The 21,824-nt window shown below is 42.1% G+C and overlaps 1 protein-coding gene across 2 annotated transcripts in view; it reads right to left on the bottom strand.

Moving 5' to 3' along the window:
* Positions 1-758: 758 nt before the first annotated feature.
* Positions 759-21,824, bottom strand: part of Btbd3 (BTB domain containing 3) — a 30,118-nt gene continuing 9,052 nt past the window's right edge. Inside the window, exons 2-5 of one of the 2 annotated variants that reach the window (XM_038330137.1) lie at positions 8,923-9,220; positions 8,348-8,438; positions 7,686-7,804; positions 759-4,744 (exon numbers count right to left, since the gene is read on the bottom strand). In XM_038330137.1, the coding sequence (XP_038186065.1) occupies positions 3,712-4,744; positions 7,686-7,804; positions 8,348-8,438; positions 8,923-9,065 (1,386 nt within the window). In that variant the 5' untranslated portion in view covers positions 9,066-9,220 and the 3' untranslated portion in view covers positions 759-3,711. Of the gene's footprint in view, positions 4,745-7,685; positions 7,805-8,347; positions 8,439-8,922; positions 9,654-21,824 lie in introns of those variants that run through there. The other variant, XM_038330136.1, reaches the window with a different exon arrangement.

Below are 21,824 nucleotides of genomic sequence, written 5' to 3' on the forward strand. Positions count from 1 at the left end.
TAGGAATAATTCCAGAAACCCTTTGAGCCAGTAAACAGTAGAGTCTGAAGCTAGATAGGTGAAATGGCTCAACAAACATACAGGATTCACAATAAAGTCTAGCAGAAAAGTATTGGAGAGGTGCAACGAAAAAGTATGTATGGATGCACAACTATATATGTATGATTATAAATACATGTTTATATTTATATTTATAAGTACATAGGTGTGTTATGTGCAATATGTACATGACACAGGGAGATACACCTGATTGTTATCCAAAAGACCAACAAGCAGGAACAGTGGGGAGCAGAATGGGAAATGAACTGATTATATAACAACTCCACTAAAATTCTTATTTGGCAGTTTATTTCTAGATCCAATTAAGATCTTGGGAAACAGCAATACAGGTCCCATCAGAACCCAGATGCTGTTCAGCGCAATACCCGCTTAGCACGGGGAGATAGACATTTAAACAACTATGGCAACTATAGCTTGGAATGCCAGCCAACCACAAATTCCATAACAGGAATATAAATGCATCCATTCACTCACTCTCATTAAGTGAACAGTCAGGCTTTGAACAATGCAACTGATTAACATACTCATTGTTCTCTTATGCTTTTACCTCAAATTTCATGATCTTCAGGAATGACAGATACTGAAAACTTCACGTATAAAGGCTCCTGTGAAATGACCACTGTAAAAGGCAGTGGGACCCAAAGTGACAAATTTCTTACCACTTCAAGGGAGAAACAAAAATGCTAAGAAAGCAAATCTATGAACCAGTTTTATTTTATTTGCATTTAACATGATTATACACATTCATGTGTCTAACAAGATCTGCACTGTTACATTAAAAATACAGTACAATAACATTCAACATGAGGTACTTCATATTTATATATTTTCCTTCATAAATAATGCTGTAAGCTGCTAAAGTCAAGCACACTGATGCACAGTGGCCTACAGTGTACTGAATTAGCTAGCTTATTTAAACACCTTAAAAAAAAAGACAGTTCAGTGCAATAATTATGTAGAAATGAGACCGTTTACTTAAATACTATCTTACGATAGGGTTAAAGAATGCTGCATTAGAACTGCTAGCCTAGTTACCCTTATCCCCAGTATGAACAATGATGAAGACTTCCAGGTATGCAGGGAAAAGCATCTACAGCGTTTTCAGCTTAATAAAGTTGTGTTTTACACTACAGCTGCCAGCCCTGTCAGAACAATGGTTCCTATTTTTACAAACTACAGAGTTCAAAATTACCAAAGCAAACCAAAGCAAGCACAATATCTTTCATTTTGCTGAAAATGCAGGTAAGAGAACAGGCTCTGAACATAAAATTTCTTAGTTTAGGTCCAGCTTTCCAATCTTACTCACAGTTCTTAGCAGAGGTCAGAAAAGTGGACATGTCCTTTTTTGAAACATAAAAATAACTAATATAAAGTTATGTTCTCCCATCCTCAGTGAACTGCATTTGCCAAGCTACATGGAGGGCAGCTAAGTCACAGTAAGAGTTGGGGTGGATGCTGCCCCTTTAAGGCTATCACACCCAGCCCGACTGTCTGACAGGACTCGATTAGATTAGTGCTAAACAAAAATCCTTCTCCTCTGGCTTAACAGTAAGTGCCTTCTGGTCAGGCTTACCAATTTGTATGGTAGCTATGAGTTACTGAAATGTTTAACCCTAATTTTTAAAACAAAAGCCTTTGTAGAAGTAATTTTAATTGACAATGTACCTTTATTTTATTGATGCTTTGCCAAAACTACTACCTGTCATCTCTTTATTAGGAAGCCATTGAGAGATCATTCGTAAAGTAGTCCTAGGAATATTCATCTTGTCACCAATAACAGCTTTTGGCCACCTATGTCAACAGATGTAAGTAATGGCAACATGATTAAAACATTTCCCATAATCCATTGCTCTCCTCCACCAGGGAAGCTGGCCAAAGGCCACAAGCCCATATCTACAGGGAAGAAGTGGCCCAGAAGCACAGTGAGTGGGTCAGTCACTCATTGGGCCTTGCTGGCACCAGCAGGGGGGGTGGGAGGCATTTCTGACACACCCACCACCAGCCAGGCAGGGAGGAGGCAGTTCCTGAGTTGGCAAGCACTCTTTCATGTGCATATTGCATGCGCAGACAGACAGACACACACACCCCAGGACTAGCTCCTGCTCCAGGGAAGCCAACTTGGGCTTGCAGAGCAGGAGAAGGAGGCGGCCAGGGACCACACTCTGGGTGGCGGGGAGCCATCTCAGGATCACGCTGAGCAGAAAAGCTGCCCAGAGATACATGGACATTTCAGTTTCTCGTGACCACACTGGGCACTAACTACCAAGGTCACAGGCACTAAGCCAGCACAAGCCATCATGGGAGGAGAAGTTGTCTGTGAGCTCTTCCCTCTTTGCTGACGTTATCATGGACAAATAAGAGCGGCATGGGATGCTGATGAGGTGAGTACTCGGTATAACCCAGTGTCACTCCGAACCATTTTTCAAAAACCCTGCAGGCTTATATTGGCACTTTAAGATGGCCAGAGGCCAGGTTCTAGCAGTCCAGAAACTTCTCATAATCAACAAATAAGATCGTCTATGGTCAAAGATCAGAGAAAGAATGTTCCAATTTAAAAAAAAAAGCATAAAAAGCACTTCATCACATTGACAAGTAGTGCTACCATTACTCCATACCTCCACTGTTTGGTCCTCTTCTAACAAGGGAGGGAGCGGGGAGTAACGCAAGTCCTATGCAGTAAGACTTAACAAGCAGAGAGAGAGAGAGAGAGAGAGAGAGAGAGAGAGAGAGAAAGAGAGAGCACGCTGGGGGCTGTCGAAAACTACCAGGCAAGAGTGGCTTTTTCAAATTGTGTATGAGTCTCACTAAAAAATGGAACTATTCATTGTATAGGACAATTTCAGGCTTCCCTTTTACCCGTTGTAGTATAAATTAGCAGGTTTGCAACTTTTTTGTCTGTTGACAACAAAATTTTCTAACTCGATTAATTCTCAATGAAGTAGCTGCACTCTGATATCTTGTCTTCTAAACTGAAAAGAACATAAGTCTGCTTTGCAGCAGAAGTCAAGGCCTAAACAAAAGCCAATTCCTTATACCAAGAGTGGGAACTGCTTAGTATGAAACACATATATGAACTTAACATATAAAGAATATAAAAGCAAGGACCAGAAGCAACAAATGTAAAAGAACAGAGTCAAACATGACTATTGGCCTGTTTACTTTCTAAGTTTACTTGTTATAAAGCAAATATTCTTTCAAAATTGTACACTGAGGTTACCTGTTTTTTTTTGTTTTTTTGTTTTATTTATTTTGAGAGGAAGGGAAGGGTTTCGTTGAAAAATAACTTGATGATATTACTTTAGAATACATACTTCCACTCATCAATGGAAATTCAAGTCGGTCCAAAATCTTCTTGAGAGGTACAAAAGTGGAGGTTGGTGGGCACTTGGAGAAGCACATGATTTCTCTAGGCCTACAGACGCAACTAAGACCACAAAGCCTGAGGAAGAACTTGGCTCTTCTAAGCATATAGTTAAAAGCGGAATGTTGCATTTTAGCCTGTACATAATTAAAAGGTTCAAAGACATTAGAAACTGCCTACTGCTTCATTCATTACAAATTACCTGTGCTGACCACACATCTGGAGATGAGCTAAGCGTCAGGCAAGGAGGGCCCATGTGGGTGCCTCATGATGCGCAAGGAAAGGAAGGCTCAAGCATAGAATATGAGTTCGGGGATCTGCCCTCCCTGTACCCCAGTGCCGTTGGTGCTGTCTGAGGAGCACTGAAACTGGACAGTCACCTTGCCACACTGAACTTCCGTCATGCCTTCTTGTCCAAAGTAGCTGAGTTCGTTGCCATCCAGCACCACGCTGGCTGTGTAGAAGGTGTCTGGCTCAATCTGCACGGGATATTCAAACCACACAGGGAAGGTATTGCTGGATCCATCTGAGAAGTACTTGCTCAAGTTCTGACCCAGGACAACGCCCTGCCGTTTGAGTTCAATCTTGGCGCTGTACTCTGCAGAGCCACAGCTGGAGCCATACAGCCCAAAGCCTGCGATGAACACCCTCTTATCAACTGCAAACTGGATGCTGTCACAGCGACCCCGATAGCGCCACTGGTTGCTCCGGTAGGCACATGACTGGAATCGGTGACAACGCTGGGGGACCAGGCCTTTGCGGGCTTTACTCACAAACTGCAGCTCCGGTTTTTTGGATGCAGTGTACCAGAGGAAGATGTCATTGGTCTCGTTGAGAGTTAATACCCCGGACTGCGCAGCACCATTTGCAAAGTCATCCAAGGCCATGGTGGGGATGCGGATCAAGTACAGAGCCTTTCCTAGGACCTTGCGTTTATTTTCAATGCTCAAGGCCAGATCTTGCCGCTGGCATTCTACTTCAGCCCAGTTTAGGGCTGCCTCAAAAACCACTATTTCTTTGGCATTCAGCGTTTCCCTGCGGAGGATACTTTCGAGTGTCTGGAAGTCGATGTCACAGAACCCCTCAGACTTGAGTGCTAACTCGGCTTGAGCATCAATCACCTCCCAGCAACGCTGTGTCAGGTCTGGCTCCTCAAACAGGCAGCTCTGAGACAGGAGCACACAGGCGTTCTTGGCGCTCAGGCTGGTCTCCAGGAAATTAACACAGGCTCTGGCAAGGTGAGGAACTATGTACTTTTTGGCAGCATACAGTGTGGCCAGCACTGTGTCCGCAGCCAAGTCAATTTCATCACAATAGATGTATCTGAAAGAAAGCATCCAACGTGTAAGCGGATTTCCACAGAATGAGCATGTGTGGTAAGGAAGGAAGCCTTCAAGCCTGTCCAAGAATAGGATTTCATGTGACAGCTACTACAAGCATGTTAGAAAGACATCTGAAACATATTCATAAGGTACTAATATTTCAGCTCAGCACTACGCTTATATAATCAAAGGGATTAACTCTGTTATCATTCATCCTCTATCCTATATATTTTCTGTATATTTTCAACAAAACAGGAGTTACTGCAATTATCTAAAGGTTGCCTATATATCAGATAAGATTATGAAAACAGCAAAATTCTATTATACTCTATTAAGTTAAAGCATTGCCATTCCCAATCCCACAGTTTAGCACAATATTTATTATATATTGTTGTATGTGCATGTGTGTATGTTTGTGCACCTCGATACTCCTGGAGACCAGAGGAGGGCACTGGATCCCCTGGAACTGGAGTTGTAGGCAGTTATGCGCTATCTGATAGGGTTCTAGAACCTGAACTCTGGTCCTCTGCAATAGTAGTACCCTTAACCTCAGAGTTATCAAGGTTTAAAGTATAACATATCTAGTTTTATTCCAACTGTTTTTTTGCGCATTCAAATAAAAACTTAGTCTTTTGGCACTAAGGTCAAAAATTACACTTGAAAGATGTTGGACTTTTCTAAAATATAAAATAAAATCTGATATTAAATATTTCTGAAGTGGTTCTAAGCTCAATGAATCATCAAATTCAAACTTCAATATTACCTTTTCAGTTAACGTCACAAAATCTTTTGAGTTCTAACTTTCTAAACACATGTCTCCCATATATTCCTCCTACTTTCAGAACTGAAAAATACATTGCTTTCACATGCATCTATTAAAAGTTAAAGCAAAGAGCTTCAATGTACATTAATTCTGTGATTTGGTGAGCTGTACCTATCTCAAGAGATGAAATACTTCTTGCTGTTTGGGGGATGGTAGCAGTTTCTCACAACAGTATGGAAAGGTGGAGACCACCTGCTATCTTGTGTTACAGGACAAAAACAAAATAGTCAATAAGAACTCTACCAGTGAACAACACTGAGAAAATTTATCCTTTTAAGTTTTCCACTAAAGCTTAGAATACTTTAACTGATGGGTTTTTGTGATAGTTATTTTATTTCATGTTTGTAAAACATACCTAAGTTAGGAAATCAAAAATAGCTTTTCCAAGAAAAAAATATAAACATACACACAGAAGCCAAAGTTTGCACAGTCACACACAGAAGGGCCTTTAGCTTCCAGGAAACGCTCTTCTCTAAACGGCTAAGCCGGTTACACTGGCAAGACCACTCAACAACACAGCTGTAGTACAGCTGCTTTGCCCAGAGGCTAGACTAGGGGAGATCCAGGAATTGGGCTGGATTTGCAGTCTCACCCTGGAATTCACAGGAGCTAACACACCTTTTCTAAACACACTGCTACTCACCCAGGATGCAGAAGGCGGAAACCTCAGTTACTGTCTCAACTACAGTACACCAGCAAGGCAAAGGGAGCCCACTGCAGTGCTATTCTGACCCTCCATCTGATCCCACAGATAATTTTTAAAAACTGTACTAGTACGACTTGGGGAAGATGCAACCTTCTGCCATTCTTGCTCATGTTTCCTGGATTGTGCACATGTCTAGGATACAACACTCTACTTGACTTCGGAGAGGCCAAAACGTTAACTAGGGCGGCATCCCACTCAACAACAGACTGGCACTGTCACATAGAGCTGACGTCACAGGCAGGTGAAGAGGCTCCTGGACGACTGTGTCTAATGGACTCCAAAGGCTAAAAGGTGATGGAGCAGTTACTGTTACTATACCTCACATACTCACTTGCCTTTAATCCCCCTGCTTCCCACTGCTAAAGTTCTAGTCCAATCAGATTTCAAGGCTATAACAGGACCAAGGAATGAAGTACCTACAGACACTAGAACTGACTGTAACTTATTTTTCAGCAGGCAGAAAATAATAAACACTAATTATGTTAACAGTTTGTGAGACTATTGTCAAACTGGTTGACCCTCTGAGCAACTTCTCTTCAAAAACTTTTTTAAAAAATTTATTCCAGTGAACTTAAATCCCCAGACCAGCAGATAACCTTGAACTCATTTTAGTGTGTTGAAAATACAGTTTGTTTTTTTTTTTTTAAAAAAAAAACCTTATAACTATAACTTCCAGTAACTGGGCTTAATCATATGGTAAACTATTCTATTGTCTAGCATCAAACATCGGTAAAGATGATTCTTAGTACCTGATTAAAATGCAAGAGTTTGCAAAGGACCTATAAAATACGGAACATTTTACGTAAATATGTAACTAGTCTACCTAATCCTTTTTAGACTGCTATATTACTAATTGAAGACTGCTTGAATAAATCTATAGGAAACTACCATTCAAAATTCTCTTCACCATAAACATGTCCAATTTTGTGTGTGAAATATGTGTGGGCAAAGATCAGTTAACAAGTTCCACTTCTGGCAGCACGAGACAGCTCAGCAGACATGCATCTCCCCAATGCTGCTAACCAAACAAGGTACATAATTTCTACAATTTTGAAGTGAAGGTATATTTCTCTAAAGCCTTCTTAACACACATTGCTTTCTGGAGAACACGCCTATTAAATAACGCCTGTACCAGAGAGCTGTGTTTCTTCTAAAATGTCGTTAAAGAGCAGTTCACTACATAAGCTATTTGCCCCTAGGCTCTAGGCTAAGACAAGACTCTAAATGCCTACAACACTCCATATGACTTCCGTGGAAAAATGAAGAGCAGTTTCCTCCAACCCATTTACAAGGCAAGCAGCACCCTCTCTCTTCAGACTCGTTCCTCTCCCGGAGAACTTCCATCTGACTTTGAAGCCAGCAGGGCACAAACAGCACAAGTAAACTCTTCCCAAACAGACAAACAATGCTTACTTCAGCATGGCGAGGAAAGCAGCAGGTTCGACGTCCGGTATTCGGATTTCATCTTTGTCCTCAGCAAGTTCTCCATAAAACATTGCATGGAACACTGAGCTCCCAACAGCTAAGACATACTGTGGAGAAAAGGAAATCTCATTTCACGCACTAAACTGAAAGCATTTTCAGCAAGTCAATCCCGAAAACAACTAGCAAATCAGGGGTGGGGGATGTAAAGTCCCTAACCTGCTTCTCTGCAGCAGCCAGGGTACGTGCACCCTGGCAGGGAGCATAAGATTGCCACACAGGAGGTGATCTCTATTAATATCTCAAAGCCTTGACATTAATAAACCCCGCACTGTGAAATAAGTAAAACCAAAGCTTATTTATCTGCTATCTATAGGAACAGCAAACAGCAAGCAGACTTTTCAAACCTGTTACAATGCTTCCTATCACTGGAGAGTGAAAAGGGCATGCTCTGTGTGATATATATAACCACACAGAAGGAAACAAAGACAAAATTAAGTGTGCCTAAAGCCCTTGGAAAGGGTCTGCTTTCTCTGTAATCCAGGGAAATGTGCATTGCCTGCCATCGGCAAGCTGCCCACACCAAGCTCCGGGCTGTGAGGGTCTCTCTACATAAATCTCAAGACTAAACCGGTAATGCAGCTGTTGCTTACTTTGTGTCCTGGCAACCGCTGAGTCCCACCTGGTGGTCCAACCACAAAATGTACATCTGCCATCAAGTCATTATTGAACATCACCGCATTTCTACAAACAGAGGCGATTCATTAATTCACAGCAGTCTGCATTCTTACCATCCCTTTCCCCAACATGCAAAACTTAAAGAAGCTACTCAAGCTAAGAACAACAGTTCAGTGACTTCACAGCAAAAAAGCAAATAAAGGGTCCAGCCGCACAACTGTCTGAGAACACCGCAGACACATAGGAAGTAACTAAAGTTTCAAAAGTTAGCCAAACTTTCACATGGCTTAGGACAAATGAAGGGTTTCTCTTCCGTGTTCCACAGACACACACCTGCTGCTTAAATGTTACAGCTTGCAAAAACATTTTTTATCTAAGAGGAAAACAGCTGTACTGTTTTGGAAAAGATACAAGGTGGCTTTCCATTACCAGCAAAGGTTCTGGGAAAAGAGGAAAACGGGGATTCATATTAAAATGCACTATAGGTCATGCAAAAGTAGAAACTTCAGCACTGGCAAACTTTGAAAGTAAACACCCGGCCAGCACTTACCTTTCTCTGATGGTGGGATAAAGACCCTGCCAGTTGGGGGCTGGGATAAGGTTGTTGTTACAGAGATTGTGCTGGTGGTGCTGCTGGACAGTGGTGCTGCTGGAGCTGGCTGGTTTCTTGCGGGGGAATATATCAGCAGCCATCTTCTTCTTCTTCTTAGTCTTCAAGGTAATTATTTCATAACAAACTGGGGGCAACTTGCTGCCACTGCCACTGCTGCCACCGCCGCTGCCGCCGCTGCCGCCGCTGCTGCTGTTTGCTTTCTTTGAACCTTTCCTGGACCTGTTCTTTACCGTCTCTGGAAGCATCAAGAAGAAGGTGAGACATTTCATGTTCTTTTCTTTATCATCTACCATGAGTACAGGATGTCTCTCTTTAGAGCTAGATATCCCAAATCTGCTCGAACATCCGAGTAGAGAGGCTAGCCAGAGCTAAGATGATAAAAGAAACAGTCAAGCTGGGATTTTGCTGCTTTTCTCAGCCAGGCAAGGTGACCTTTTCACTATGTTGAAGAGGAACTGGCTTTAAGTTTTATCCAGGACCGGATCTGTTAAATACATTCCCATCATGATTCCTGTTTTTCTTATCTGCTCATAAAAACAGCCGTTTTCTGGATCACCTGAAAAGGCTGTGCTGAGCAAAGGCGGCAGGCAGAGAGAGCTGTGGCGCTTGCTTTCTGAATTAGGTTAGCAAGATGTGCCGAGCCCAGCGAGTCTGTTCGGCCGGCGAAGTTGTGTGGTGAATGGATCGGAGAGAGGAGAGTAGGTATTACAGCCCTGCAGCCGGAGTCAGACAGCCAGCGCTCCGAGCCAATAGCTGAAGCCACCAATCGGGATTGGACCAAGCCAAACAGTGACACCTATTGTAGCATGCACAGCTCTGATATTAAAGGAACAGCAGTTACATTTTCTGTTCTACTGTATATTTAAATAAGATAAACAGCAAATGAAGTACATTTGCAAACAGGAAGGGAGGGGTTTATTTCGCTTTAGTACAGGAACATTTTCACTTCAACCCAAACAAGCAAATCCCATTAACAAAGAACGGGAACACATATGTCTAATCTCTCCTTCTGGCAAAAATCTTCCTCTTAGCAGCATTTACTTGCAACTATTTTGAACAGGATTCTCTAGTCTCTAAAGCCGAAGGGAATCAGTGTACTAAAACCAAACCAAACACATTTAAGTACAGTTTTGCTGGAGTGGGGAGGTCTTTTTCCAGTCTTTACGAATGTCATGCATTTAGCTTACTTTCCAATTTTTTCTAGCTATGCAGTGATCTTTGGACACGAGTCCCAGGTCACAAAAGCCTGTTAATTACGATGAGCTTATACCAGCACGCTTAGCTGAGCTGAATGGAGCACAGGACAAATTCTAGATATGAAAATAGCATTCAAATGAGACAAATCTGGTAATCAGTGTTTAGACACTGTAATTTCCTAAAAATATGTCAGAGGGGGCCCTGTTCAGATCTCAAAATCCACTCAATTCTCATGGCTAAACTTAATCTTGTTATACAAATTTTAAATAAAATAATCCACAAGCTCTAACACAGCACCAGTAACAGGGCTATTTAAAATGATCAAAGGCAAAAGGACTGCTTTAGATGGGAATCAGGCTCCCCCAGCAGTGGCTAGTAACACAGCACCCACTGGAGCTGCTACACAGCTTACTGATTTATAAGGAGGGTCTCTTACTTCTATCCACAGGAAGACTCTCATGTGCTCAAAGCACAGAGGCTACTGGCTACCCCTCCATGAAGTACGCTCCAGGGCCATTCACCTGCACAGTGACTTCTTGGCAAGGTAAGGGTTTAGCAAATGAGAACCAGCTGTCACCATAACTAACACAGTACATACCAAGAATGGGTCTTTCAATCCCTAGCATCCTTATCCTTAAGTCAGTCAGAAGATCATCCTCTGTGCTGTCACTATTATTAAAACTCACTGGCAAATCCACTACAGGCACAGTGTGTAAGAGACAAGGTTACCTATCCCTGTTCTAGGTGGAGCCCGAGTAACGCTTATTTGTCACAACTACTGGAATAGCAACTGCAGGCTAAGACACCAAGCATCAGTACCTTACAAACCACTTTCAGCTGTACTTTGAGCATAATGTTAGAGAAATAATAACCTGCTGAAAAGTATCTAGAAAGGCTGGGGAGATGGTGACTAAAGTACTTGCCAGAGAGAGAGACAGAGACAGAAAGGGAAGGAAAACCAAAGCTATGCACAATATCACAATATCACAATAGCATGTCCCTGTAACACTAGTTTAACACTAGCTCTACCAGTGGGTGAGGGGTTAAGTGAGGCTCACCAGCAAGCTAACCTAGCCAATAGATGAGTTACAGTCAAATGAATAGACTTTCTCAAAAAATAAGGCAATAAGTGATGGGAGACACGCTATATCAAACTCTAGCCTACACACAGTTAAAACCATACACACATACACACTACACACAAATATATCACTCATCACACAAGCACCCACACCCACTACAGATAAACAAAGAAAATTCACACCCACCACACACACCACATACAAACACCGCACATGATACCACGAAACACACAGCACACAAACACCCACACCCACCACCACACAATACGATACACACACACACCAAAACACCCCACACATTATATACATTCACAACACACACACCACAAAACACACACACACACAAGTCCCATACGCACCACAAATACACCACACCAGACACACAAACATCCCATACCATACAAACTCAGCACAAATTACACATACACACACAATCGCTCAAAGACACACCCACACACATATTCACAGACAGACACACTCACACACTCACAGGGAACCAAGGAAAAGGCACTAGGCAAACAAGTAGCTGCTGCATGAGCTGCCTATCAGGAGAGGTGGAACAAAGGGTCTCTCTACTGGAGGCTCTTTTACATCTGCCTTGAAAGTCCTTCTGAGAGGCAGGTCCTTCTGAGCATAAACCCCAAACATATTTCTTACAAACCCAGTGTCTAGCCTCTCAGGTCAGAACTAATCAATTAAAATGGAAAGGGAAAAGCAGCCGCTTTGAGACAGTCATTACTATTTGTCAATGGGAAAAGACAAAACACAAGAAACAGAAGAACAACACGTGAGGCTTTGAGGTCATTATTTGTTTTACATACAGCTAGCTCAACATCCATCCCAAAGAAAGCCTCCAGAACGACGGTTTTGCCCTCAAGAGGAGAAGAGGAAAGTTGGGTCAGTTGTTTGAGAAAGGGAATTATGTAACGCTTTAGAAAGGAACTCTTTTTAAAAGTAAAGATCCCAGGTATTTGGAAAATCAAGCTTTGTAGAAAAGCTTGAAAAATGCAAGTTCAGTGAAAGGCGACTGAGTGCAGACACCAGGACTGCAGCTGCTGCAGAAGGCCTCTCTGTCACTCTGGCTGGGGAGGTGGCTGTAAAATGGCGGGCAATAGGAAAGGCACACACAGCTGCCTTTCCTGCTACAGTGACAAGGCTGGCCAAACACTGCTGCTAAACCTGAAATCCCAGGGCCAGAGGCAGAACGCGCCAGGAATCTTTAGGGAATGCAGAATCTCAACTGGATCAAACCAGAATTTTCACAAGGACTTTCCCAGGATATTCAAGTTTGAGAAAGAATTCACCAAATATCTAAGTTCAACACCCACCACCACAAGGTGCCTTCAATTCAAATGAATCAGCAAACAACTCAAGATATATTAGTTTGGACAAGAACTTAACCCCTTATATCTTGTTCTGAAGCGCTTCTGTTCTGATTAATGGTGTGGTTCTAGGATCTAGGTGAGCAGTCAGCCAAATCAGAAGGCCTAAGACATGGTGTGGCTCTCTGGAAAACCCACATCAGATTCTCAGAGGTCAACAGTGAGGGTTCAAAAAAAGGCAGATGAACCAGCCAAACCTTAACCAAGCAACATGTCCACAATTCTGTCTCAGAAAGCTAGAGGTGTACATTGTCAACATCTGCAACCAACATCAGTTCCCTTTCAGCTATGCCACTTAACTACATTGGGCTGGGGGTGCGGCTCTGAAATCAAGTCCGTCTTTAAAGGACTCAGTTTTCTCAGCACAACAGTGAGGTTGTTTGGAAGGGCACTTCTCCAGCTGACACTTAATCCAACAGAATCACATCTTATGTCTGACTCTGAACAGAGCACATATCTGAAGAGATCAAGTACACAGTTCAAGCTGACGGTTTCTATTTTATTCTTTGTACTTTGCCGTGGCCAGATACAGTCAATCGTATGTGATGACTAGTTTAGGAAAGAGCTGGTTATTTTGTGAGCCACCTAAAGTCTAACACCCAAGGCTCTCCTCCATCAGGAACCTCGGTGAGGGACCATCAGAAGAAAAGGAAGGCAAGACCCCATGTACTCAACAGAGTGTCCGCGAAATCCCTCAAATTTCATGCACAACAGGCAGTGTCCAATGTTGTTTCTGGAAAGAGAAACAATAACTTTCATATGTCTTTCTGAGTAACACATGATCCAGAACATTCAGTTCTCAACCTCCCTAATGCTATACTGCCCTTTAATACAGTTCCTCACGTTGTGGTGACCCCCTAATCTATAAAATCATTTTGTTGCTTCTTTATAATTGTAACCATGCCACTGTTAGGAATTGTAATGTAAGTATCTAGGTTTTCTAAAGGCCTGAGGTGAGTAATCCCTTAAAAGGTCATCTGACCCCCAAAGGGGTCATGCCCCAAAAGTTGAAAACTGCTACAGTAAATATGGAAAACAAACAAACCAAGTATTAATTTGAGTATCTTTATCCTCCGCTTTTCTACTTTATTACATTTTTTCTACTTTATTACATTAAATACAGTCTACCTCCTTTATTTAAACATAAACAGAACCCCTCTACACACTCTCCAGCACAGATATAGCACCTTCTGTTGGGAAGGATCACCTAAAACCTCCCAGCTACCATTTCTCACTTGCTCCTGGACTGCCTCCATTTCAGAGCTTTTAAAGACATAGTTAATCGGCCTTAATGAAGTAACTGGGCCAAGAAGGTCTTCAGCCCTTAAAGAAACCATTCCCAAAATAAACGCTGGGAACACAGTAGCTCTCTATTGGCTTTCTAATAGTCAGAATTGCAACTTAAGTAAACAGTTTGGGGAAGGAAATCTTGGAAGTCTAAAAACATCAGTCTGAGAGGCCACTAGCCAGACGTATGAGGGGGTTGTGAAGAAAAGTCCACAGTAAAATAGGAGGGTGACACATGAACTGGGGGGCGGGGAGTAGGGAGACAGGTGAACTGGGGGGCGGGGAGTAGGGAGACAGGTGAACTGGGGGGCAGGTACTAGGGCGACACGTGAACGGGGGGAGGCAGAGAATTGGGCAACAGGTGAACTGGGGGGGCAGGGAGGAGGGCGACAGGTGAACTGGGGGACAGGGAGGAGGGCGACAGGTGAACTGGGGGGCAGGTAGTAGGGCGACACGTGAAGGGGGGGCAGATGTGCTTGCCATGTTTTGTTTTTCCCATTCAGTCTGGTGTGTCACTCACAACAATCACACCACATATAATCCTCTATTTATATTTCTAATCTATTCTAAAATATATAAATATGTGCAGAGTTCACAAAGACAAAAGCCATGCAGACACACGGTCCACACCCCTGCTGGGCCATATCAGGAAAGACTGCTCAAAGGACAGGATCTAGAAAGCCCTCCTATGGAAGGAACAGCCATGGAGAGGTTACTGAAGTCCAGGAAGCTCTCAGAGTGGATCTAAAGTCAGAAAACCAGCTATTCCTGGTTAACATGGAGTTCTGTGACCGCAACAGCAACGCTGGCAACTCTTGTTTTGCTTGTTCTACTCCAGGCTCCTGTCTAGACTTGTATATGGCTTACTACAAGATACCTAAAAGCCAAGGCAGTGAGATCGACTGAGAGAGCCACAGAACCTAAGAGCAAAACAGTTCAACCTGATGAGTTGTGATACACTGCTGTTTGGGTTTTGCTTATTTTTCCTTTCAGCACCAAGCAAATGTTATGCTTGTGATCTGGGAGGCAGAGATAAGTGACAAAATGCTGGCAGTCCCTAAAAATAGCAGCAGCTGCTGGAAAAAACATGCTACATGCTTGCTAAATCTGGAGATAAACGAAGAGCCAAACACCACACATGTACAGTGAAAAAGGCACGAGCCAGTAACAAGTGACTTTAGATTGGTTTCTTAGCATCTAGGAGCCTCATTTTCCTCATCTGCCAAACAGAATAATTTCACACAGTTCAGTCCTCTCACGTTTACTGTGAAGCCAAAATTACATGTTTGTGAAAGCTCTTTGATAAATGTTGAAAATGGTCTACAAAGGTAAGTTCACACTATGAGTAGCAATTGGACTCAAGCGGAAGAAACATCACTTATGATGAACTCAACCAAAACACAGAAGCAATGGCACTCTGCCTTCCCAGCCTTGCACCATCTTCATGCAGCACAGCTGCTGACGCTGCATCTCTCCAGGCTCTCTGGCCCCACCTGTGGACCACAGGAGTGCCAGGTTACTTTGCAGCTTGCTCTGATTCTTCAAGTCTCTGAACTATGTATTTTGAGCAGAGCCACAGCAATGTCAGAATCCCGCACTGTTCCTGCCAAATCTACACCTGGAGCCAACATTGCAGGCCACATGTCTGGAGACTTTAATCAGAGGCAAGTGCTGCAGTGCCCCACAGTACCTACGACAAAGCCTGAAGCTGCAAGCAGCCATTTAGTCACCTGACAATGCTCACACTAACCAATGAGCCACTGTGAACTCTATCACCAAGGGTTAGGATACCTAATACAAGCCTTTAAGTGAAGTGTGCCTCAGCTGCCTAGGAGGGTGAGGCAGATGCAGGGTTTGTTTAGTAAGTCACCTCCTTTAGAAAGAATTCAACTAACCTTGAAATCTGGGTGCAGAGGACAGCATCCAATGTTAGAGTGCACCAATTCTCAGAAAATAGAAGCAATTCTTTTAAAAATCCTAAACAGCATTTAACATACCCAATAATTCCAGCCCTGAAACATATTGTATCGCAGTACATACCTTGCTAGAATACTAAACAACTCATTTAAATCTGAAATTACTCAGTCATACATTAAATGAAATAATGTTGAAAATGAGTATTTAAGATGTATTATATGATACTCTGTAGAGAGCTATTTAAAGGAGTATCAACATATATTATTTTGTAAAGGTTAAGAAATTTTGATAGAAAGGTAATCTATCACCAGGTTTACATACTCTAAATAATCTTTAGAGTATGTAAATCTCTGTATTTCTAGATTTTTTTTTAAATCTACTTATTGACGGAAGAAATGGCTTAGTGGCTAAGAGCACTTGTTAGTCTAGTCCTCTTGAAGAAGACTAGAATTTGGTTCCCAGCACCCACTCTGAGTGGTTCCAGGGGATCTGATGTCCCTTTCTGGCCATCTATAGGCACCTACAAAGACATGTACATATATACATACATACATACATACATACATACATACATACATATAGAGATATCTGCACATAAGCAAAACATTTATATATGGCAGAAATAATTATTACCAGACATAGTTTCCTTTTTATTTATTTATTTCAATAAAATTAAGTGTAAATACATGTGCAATGTTTCACTAAGTTCTCCCAAAAACATACATACACTTTAATCTGGATTGTAATGATTAAAAGACAGCATCTAGTGATTATAACCACTAAGCCTTTTCTCTTGTGCTATATATTTTATAATTCATGGTACCCTGAAGTCAGTGAAATAATGTAACATTTATACAACTCAACAGAACTATATGCCCTTAAACAGACCAGATGAGGGCTTAGAATGCTGGCTGACCTACATTAGAACAATTGTACTTTCATCATGCAGGCATTTGATAAAGTATATAATCACAATTCTCAACTATGATGGAAAACATAGACGGAATCCTGAAGTAAGAACTTCCATTGCCAGGCATGGTAAACATCCCTGCATGAAAGTAAAAGAAGTTAGCAGAAACCAACCACTCACTGGGTAACAGTTGCTAGAGATAGTTATCAATTGAAGATTAACCACTGTATAAAGTAAAAGCTGGGGGTGAAATGAGTCCTTAAAAGATGCTGCATATATTCAAATAAACAGACTCTGCATTAACAGGTTAAAAGGGAGAAACATTATTATAATAACCACATACCCCTCCCCTATACGACTCTTACTATGTACTTGAAAACAATTTATCCAAAGAAAGTTTAGGGCCTAAGATCTCTTTAATTAAAAAAAGAAAATGAGCTTATCACCAAGATGGTTGTTTACTTTGACGGATTTAATCTCCACCATGTGTCAGGAGAATCACAACGAACATCACAATCAGATCACTTCATGAGGGAAGCCCACATCACTCACAAACTAGAGAAAGTGTGACTGCACTGGGAGAGACACGCTGCTCCAATGAGCACATGAATGCTATCAGAATACAGACGATTCCCGAACCACCGGATAGTTATTTTGTGCCAGTAGTGATTAATACTGGGATTCCAAATCTGTCACAAACTCTACTTGGTTAAAAAATCCTAAAACACGAGAATCCTAAAAACAACTCACCCCAAATGTGTGCTATTCCCCTACTCACTCAAGGCACAGAAACAGGCGGCACTCTATCCCTTCCATTTACCCTCTCCCATCACACGGAAGCACCAAGCAAAACATTACCTTACACTTGACACTGTTTGAAGCAACACCAGGAAGACCTTTGAAATTTTATTTTTTAGCAAACCACATAGAAAGGACTAGTTAAAATCCCATGTTTGCATTACCACACTACACACATTCACATGGTGTCAATCTACTAGTTCTTAATAATATGTCTTCCTTCCTTTTTGTAACATATATGATCTGAATAAAATATCATTTCTGGTAAATAATAATGATACAAAAAGATAGGTTGGTTACTCAGGGAAAGAGAACTAGAAAACAACAGTAACTGAGATGAAAATGCACCTTCACTGGTTTTTGTTGTTGTTGTTTTTTAATAAACAGGGTTTTGTGATATGGTTCCGGCTTGCCTCAAATTCAGAGAAATCCCCTTGCCTCAGTTTTCCGGGTACTAGGATCTGAGGCTTGCAGCCCTGCACATGCTTCCAACACACCATATCTCTGAAATACACATGTTCAAATGAAGTAAAAAAAGATATATGCATTACCAAAAGAAGCCTATCATCGATGAGGTACTGTAGAAACTAATTTCTAGTAAAAGCTCAAAGTAAAATCTCTTCCAAGTTCAAATTAAAAGTGGTTTATGCTACTTTTAATTAATTTTAAGATCTCTGTGTGGACGTGTATGTGCGCACACGCATGTGCCTGTATTAAGTTTCTGTGTCCCACATGCATGCAGGTATCCACAGATACCAGAAGGTGGCACTGGATCTTCTGGAACTAAGTAAGTTGCTATATGGTTGCAGGAAACTGAACCCAGGCCTCCGGCAAAAGCAAAGAGCACACACCTAATCACTAAGGCATCTGCCCTGCCCAGATGACCTTTTGATTATAAAAAGTGCAGTTCCTCAGGTGTGTTGCTAAAGACACGCCCCGAAGGTACAGGGTACTGTAAACGTCCCTGCAACCTTATCAACACCAAGGAACATTCAGAAAGCCTCCATTTGCCACGGGAAATAAGGTGCACTGGTGATGCACCCTCTGCTGCTCCCACCTCACTTGCTGTTGTAAAGTGAATGGACGCTGAGGAGTTTCTATACTTAATTTGATTTCCTATATTAGAACCAGAAAATAAGGTATTTGGAACAAAAGCGCAATTCTAATAATATACTCAGTGAGTTCTGTTTTTTGTGATAAGGATACTAGTTAAGTGGGTCAGTTCTTCTACTACACAGAGTTAAAGATAAAATAACCTAATTGCTCTTAAAATATGTCTCACTTGCTGAGCTGTGGTGGCACACACCTTTAATCCCAGCATTCAGGAAGCAGAGGCAGGCAGATCTCTGTGAGTTTGAGGCCAGCCTGGTCTACAGAGTGAGTGAGTTCCAGGACAGGAATCAAAGGAGAAACCATGTCTCAAAAAAAGGGGGGGGGGGTCTCACTTCCCAAAGTCAAGAATCTGAAGAATCTGTTTTTAAGTCTGGGTTTTCCCAATCTACATCACACAACCCTCAGGCAGAAGCATGTGTTACGGCCCTTACCTGCCACTGAAGTTAACATACATCTTCAAAAGGGGGAACTCTTAATTTTTCCTAACAATACACTGAGAAACACTTTACCATACTTTACAGCTGCATGGGCTAATAGGAGATCATGCCAGTGTAGAGACAACTGCGATCAGACCAAAGCCAAGCCTAGGCTCAAGACAGAACAAAATTTCTAACTCAGTGAACTCTCTTTGCTCAGGCAGCTGTGGGCAAGTCACGGAACTACTAAGGATTCACTATTTGCTTATACTAATATCCTCTAGTAAAATTTAAAATAACATCAACAATGGACAAAAAAAGAGATGTTTATTAAATGGCAGGTGGCCAAATCTCAGTTGTACTGGGATGGTCTTCACAAAGACAATCAGAACACAGTGAAAATGGACTCGCCTGCACACCAGGAGCACACAGCAAGCATGCACCGAAGCCGTACGACCTCCAGTGTGCTCTGGATCCCTCGACCCACTCTGACTCACTCACTGTAGCTCTGGTGACTTGTTCTTTTCTTTATTCACAGTACAAATGACGCTGCTGCATCCTGCCATCTTCAAAGCCCCATTTTTCTATAAACAGATCAGAGGCTCACCCCATCCTTCACCCTGCAGTTCGGAGGATACCTCAAGTCCGGGTCTCCTTGGCAGCTCCACTCTCCATATCCAACTGTACTACCCTGCTTATGTCACCAGATTAAAAAAGCCATTCTCTAGGGCTGCATCTCACAGCTCTATCTAGAGCTAACAGGTCACACCCACACACCTGGCATTCTCTGGTTACATAAGAGCAAAGTTCAGGCCCAACGTGTCCAAGTCCAATTAGCACTCTATATTAAATTTGTGCAGTGCAACTGATCTTGCGGTAAAATGGCCTGAGACTGCGGTCTAAGTGTTTCCAATTGTCTGTTGCAAGCTTAAACTAGGCACAGCGGTAAAGAACACAGAGAGCTATTAAATGTATCCTGAGGCTCTCCCAGACATGTCCAAGCACAACTGCAGCTTATAATACTATATCAGCTTGTAGCTAATGCAACTGAAAATGACAGAGCTCAACCTAAAGCAAGCCCCTGCATGTGCTTAAAGTAAGACTCTGGTTTATTGGAAGTCTAACATTTAACGCAATGCAGACATTCAAGGAGAAGTGTGGGTTAACCGGAATCACTTACAGGGACAAGCTGCTTTCAACCAAACCCGATTCATGGTCAAGCATATTTATTTATAGCACAGTAGAGAATTTTAGTGATTTAATGAACTGGAAAGGATGATAAATTCTGTAATTCACATGAAAGGAGGGAAGCAGTCATGAATAGTCCAAAAAATGATAATCATGACTTTTTGTGGCTCTGAAATGTGTTTCATCTGTATTTAACACTGAATGGATGAATTTCCACTATATTAGACACACCCAATCTTCAAACAAATCTTCGAACAAAGCAATAAAATAGGCTTGTGTGAATAGGGCAGTTCAAAACTCATGCCTCCGCAGCAGTAAACAACCACCCTCGCAAGGTCTCATGGAAGATTCTCTCCTAACACAAGCAGAAAAGTACAGTGCTGGCAATCTGGTCTTGCTCTGGGCACTTGTGTCAAGCAGTCAGGTATATGGAAGGAGGGGGAAGAAGGCAGCCATGCAGCTCAGCCCAGTCTACAAATTCCCTCCCAATACTGGGGGAATATGAACTTTATACTGGCAAAACCAACGAACAAAAAAAATGCTACTTGAATTTTCCAACAGAGTTTCCTGGCTATGAAAATATATTTCTGAGAGGTGGTAGAAGGTAAATATATTCCATATGCACCTGTTTTATTAAAAGTACCAAGTATCTTAAAGAATTTGAACTGCACTGGTTAGGGAAGTGTCGCAAGCGGGCACCAGCTACAGAGGGAGTCCCAGAGCAACATCTGGCAGCAGCGATGCAGAACTGAAAGTCTCCACAGGAGAGCTATCTATCACAGACAGAAAGAACAGGGAACTCCAAAGGAGAGGACTGGCCCACAGCCTGACTCTTCCTTTTCACTATCACGCGAAGCCTGTGGAAGGTCACCCCAGGGTACCCTAAAATGCAGAAGGGAAGACATACTGAAGGAGGACATAGTAAATCACTTTACCTTCTGCATTCTTCCCAGCCACACCAAACAGGGGGTATCTGGGCATGTGGTAAACAGCCTGGGTGAATGAAGATGAGCACAACTCTATATTCCTTAGCGATCATCAAAGTAGTATTTCATGGGGAAATGTGAAAGAAGGCACAGTAAAAATGGTTCATTTAATAAATCCAGCACTTGAGTATACAACTTTCTAAAGCCTGCACCAGGCGCTTCTGATGAACCTGAAAAAGAATAGTCACCTTGAGTGGAGCATCTTGAAACTTGTGCAAGTCTGCAGGCTTTGCTAGTCATGGTTACTGGAAAGTGAGGAACTGCTTATCAAGACTCTGGAAGAAAATTTCTCAAAAGAAATAAACCTGGCATTTCAAGAAAAAACTGACAATATTTATTGTTGATGGTAAAATTCAAGCCTCTGGGCAAAAATCAAATTTTGGAAACTATGATTCTGACACCAAGAATCTGAAAACTTCCCAGCACTTAACACTGCTACAATGAAGGCAGCTGTAGTATTATACGATCTCCTGAAACTACAGAATGAAAAGTGCCAGCATCTGAAAGATTTACATAAGTCAGTGAATTGGTGTTTTCTAACCACAATGCACAGATTAAAAAAG

The sequence above is a fragment of the Arvicola amphibius genome, chromosome 5 (genome assembly GCF_903992535.2).
Source record: "Arvicola amphibius chromosome 5, mArvAmp1.2, whole genome shotgun sequence".
In the NCBI taxonomy this organism is placed as follows: domain Eukaryota; kingdom Metazoa; phylum Chordata; class Mammalia; order Rodentia; family Cricetidae; genus Arvicola; species Arvicola amphibius.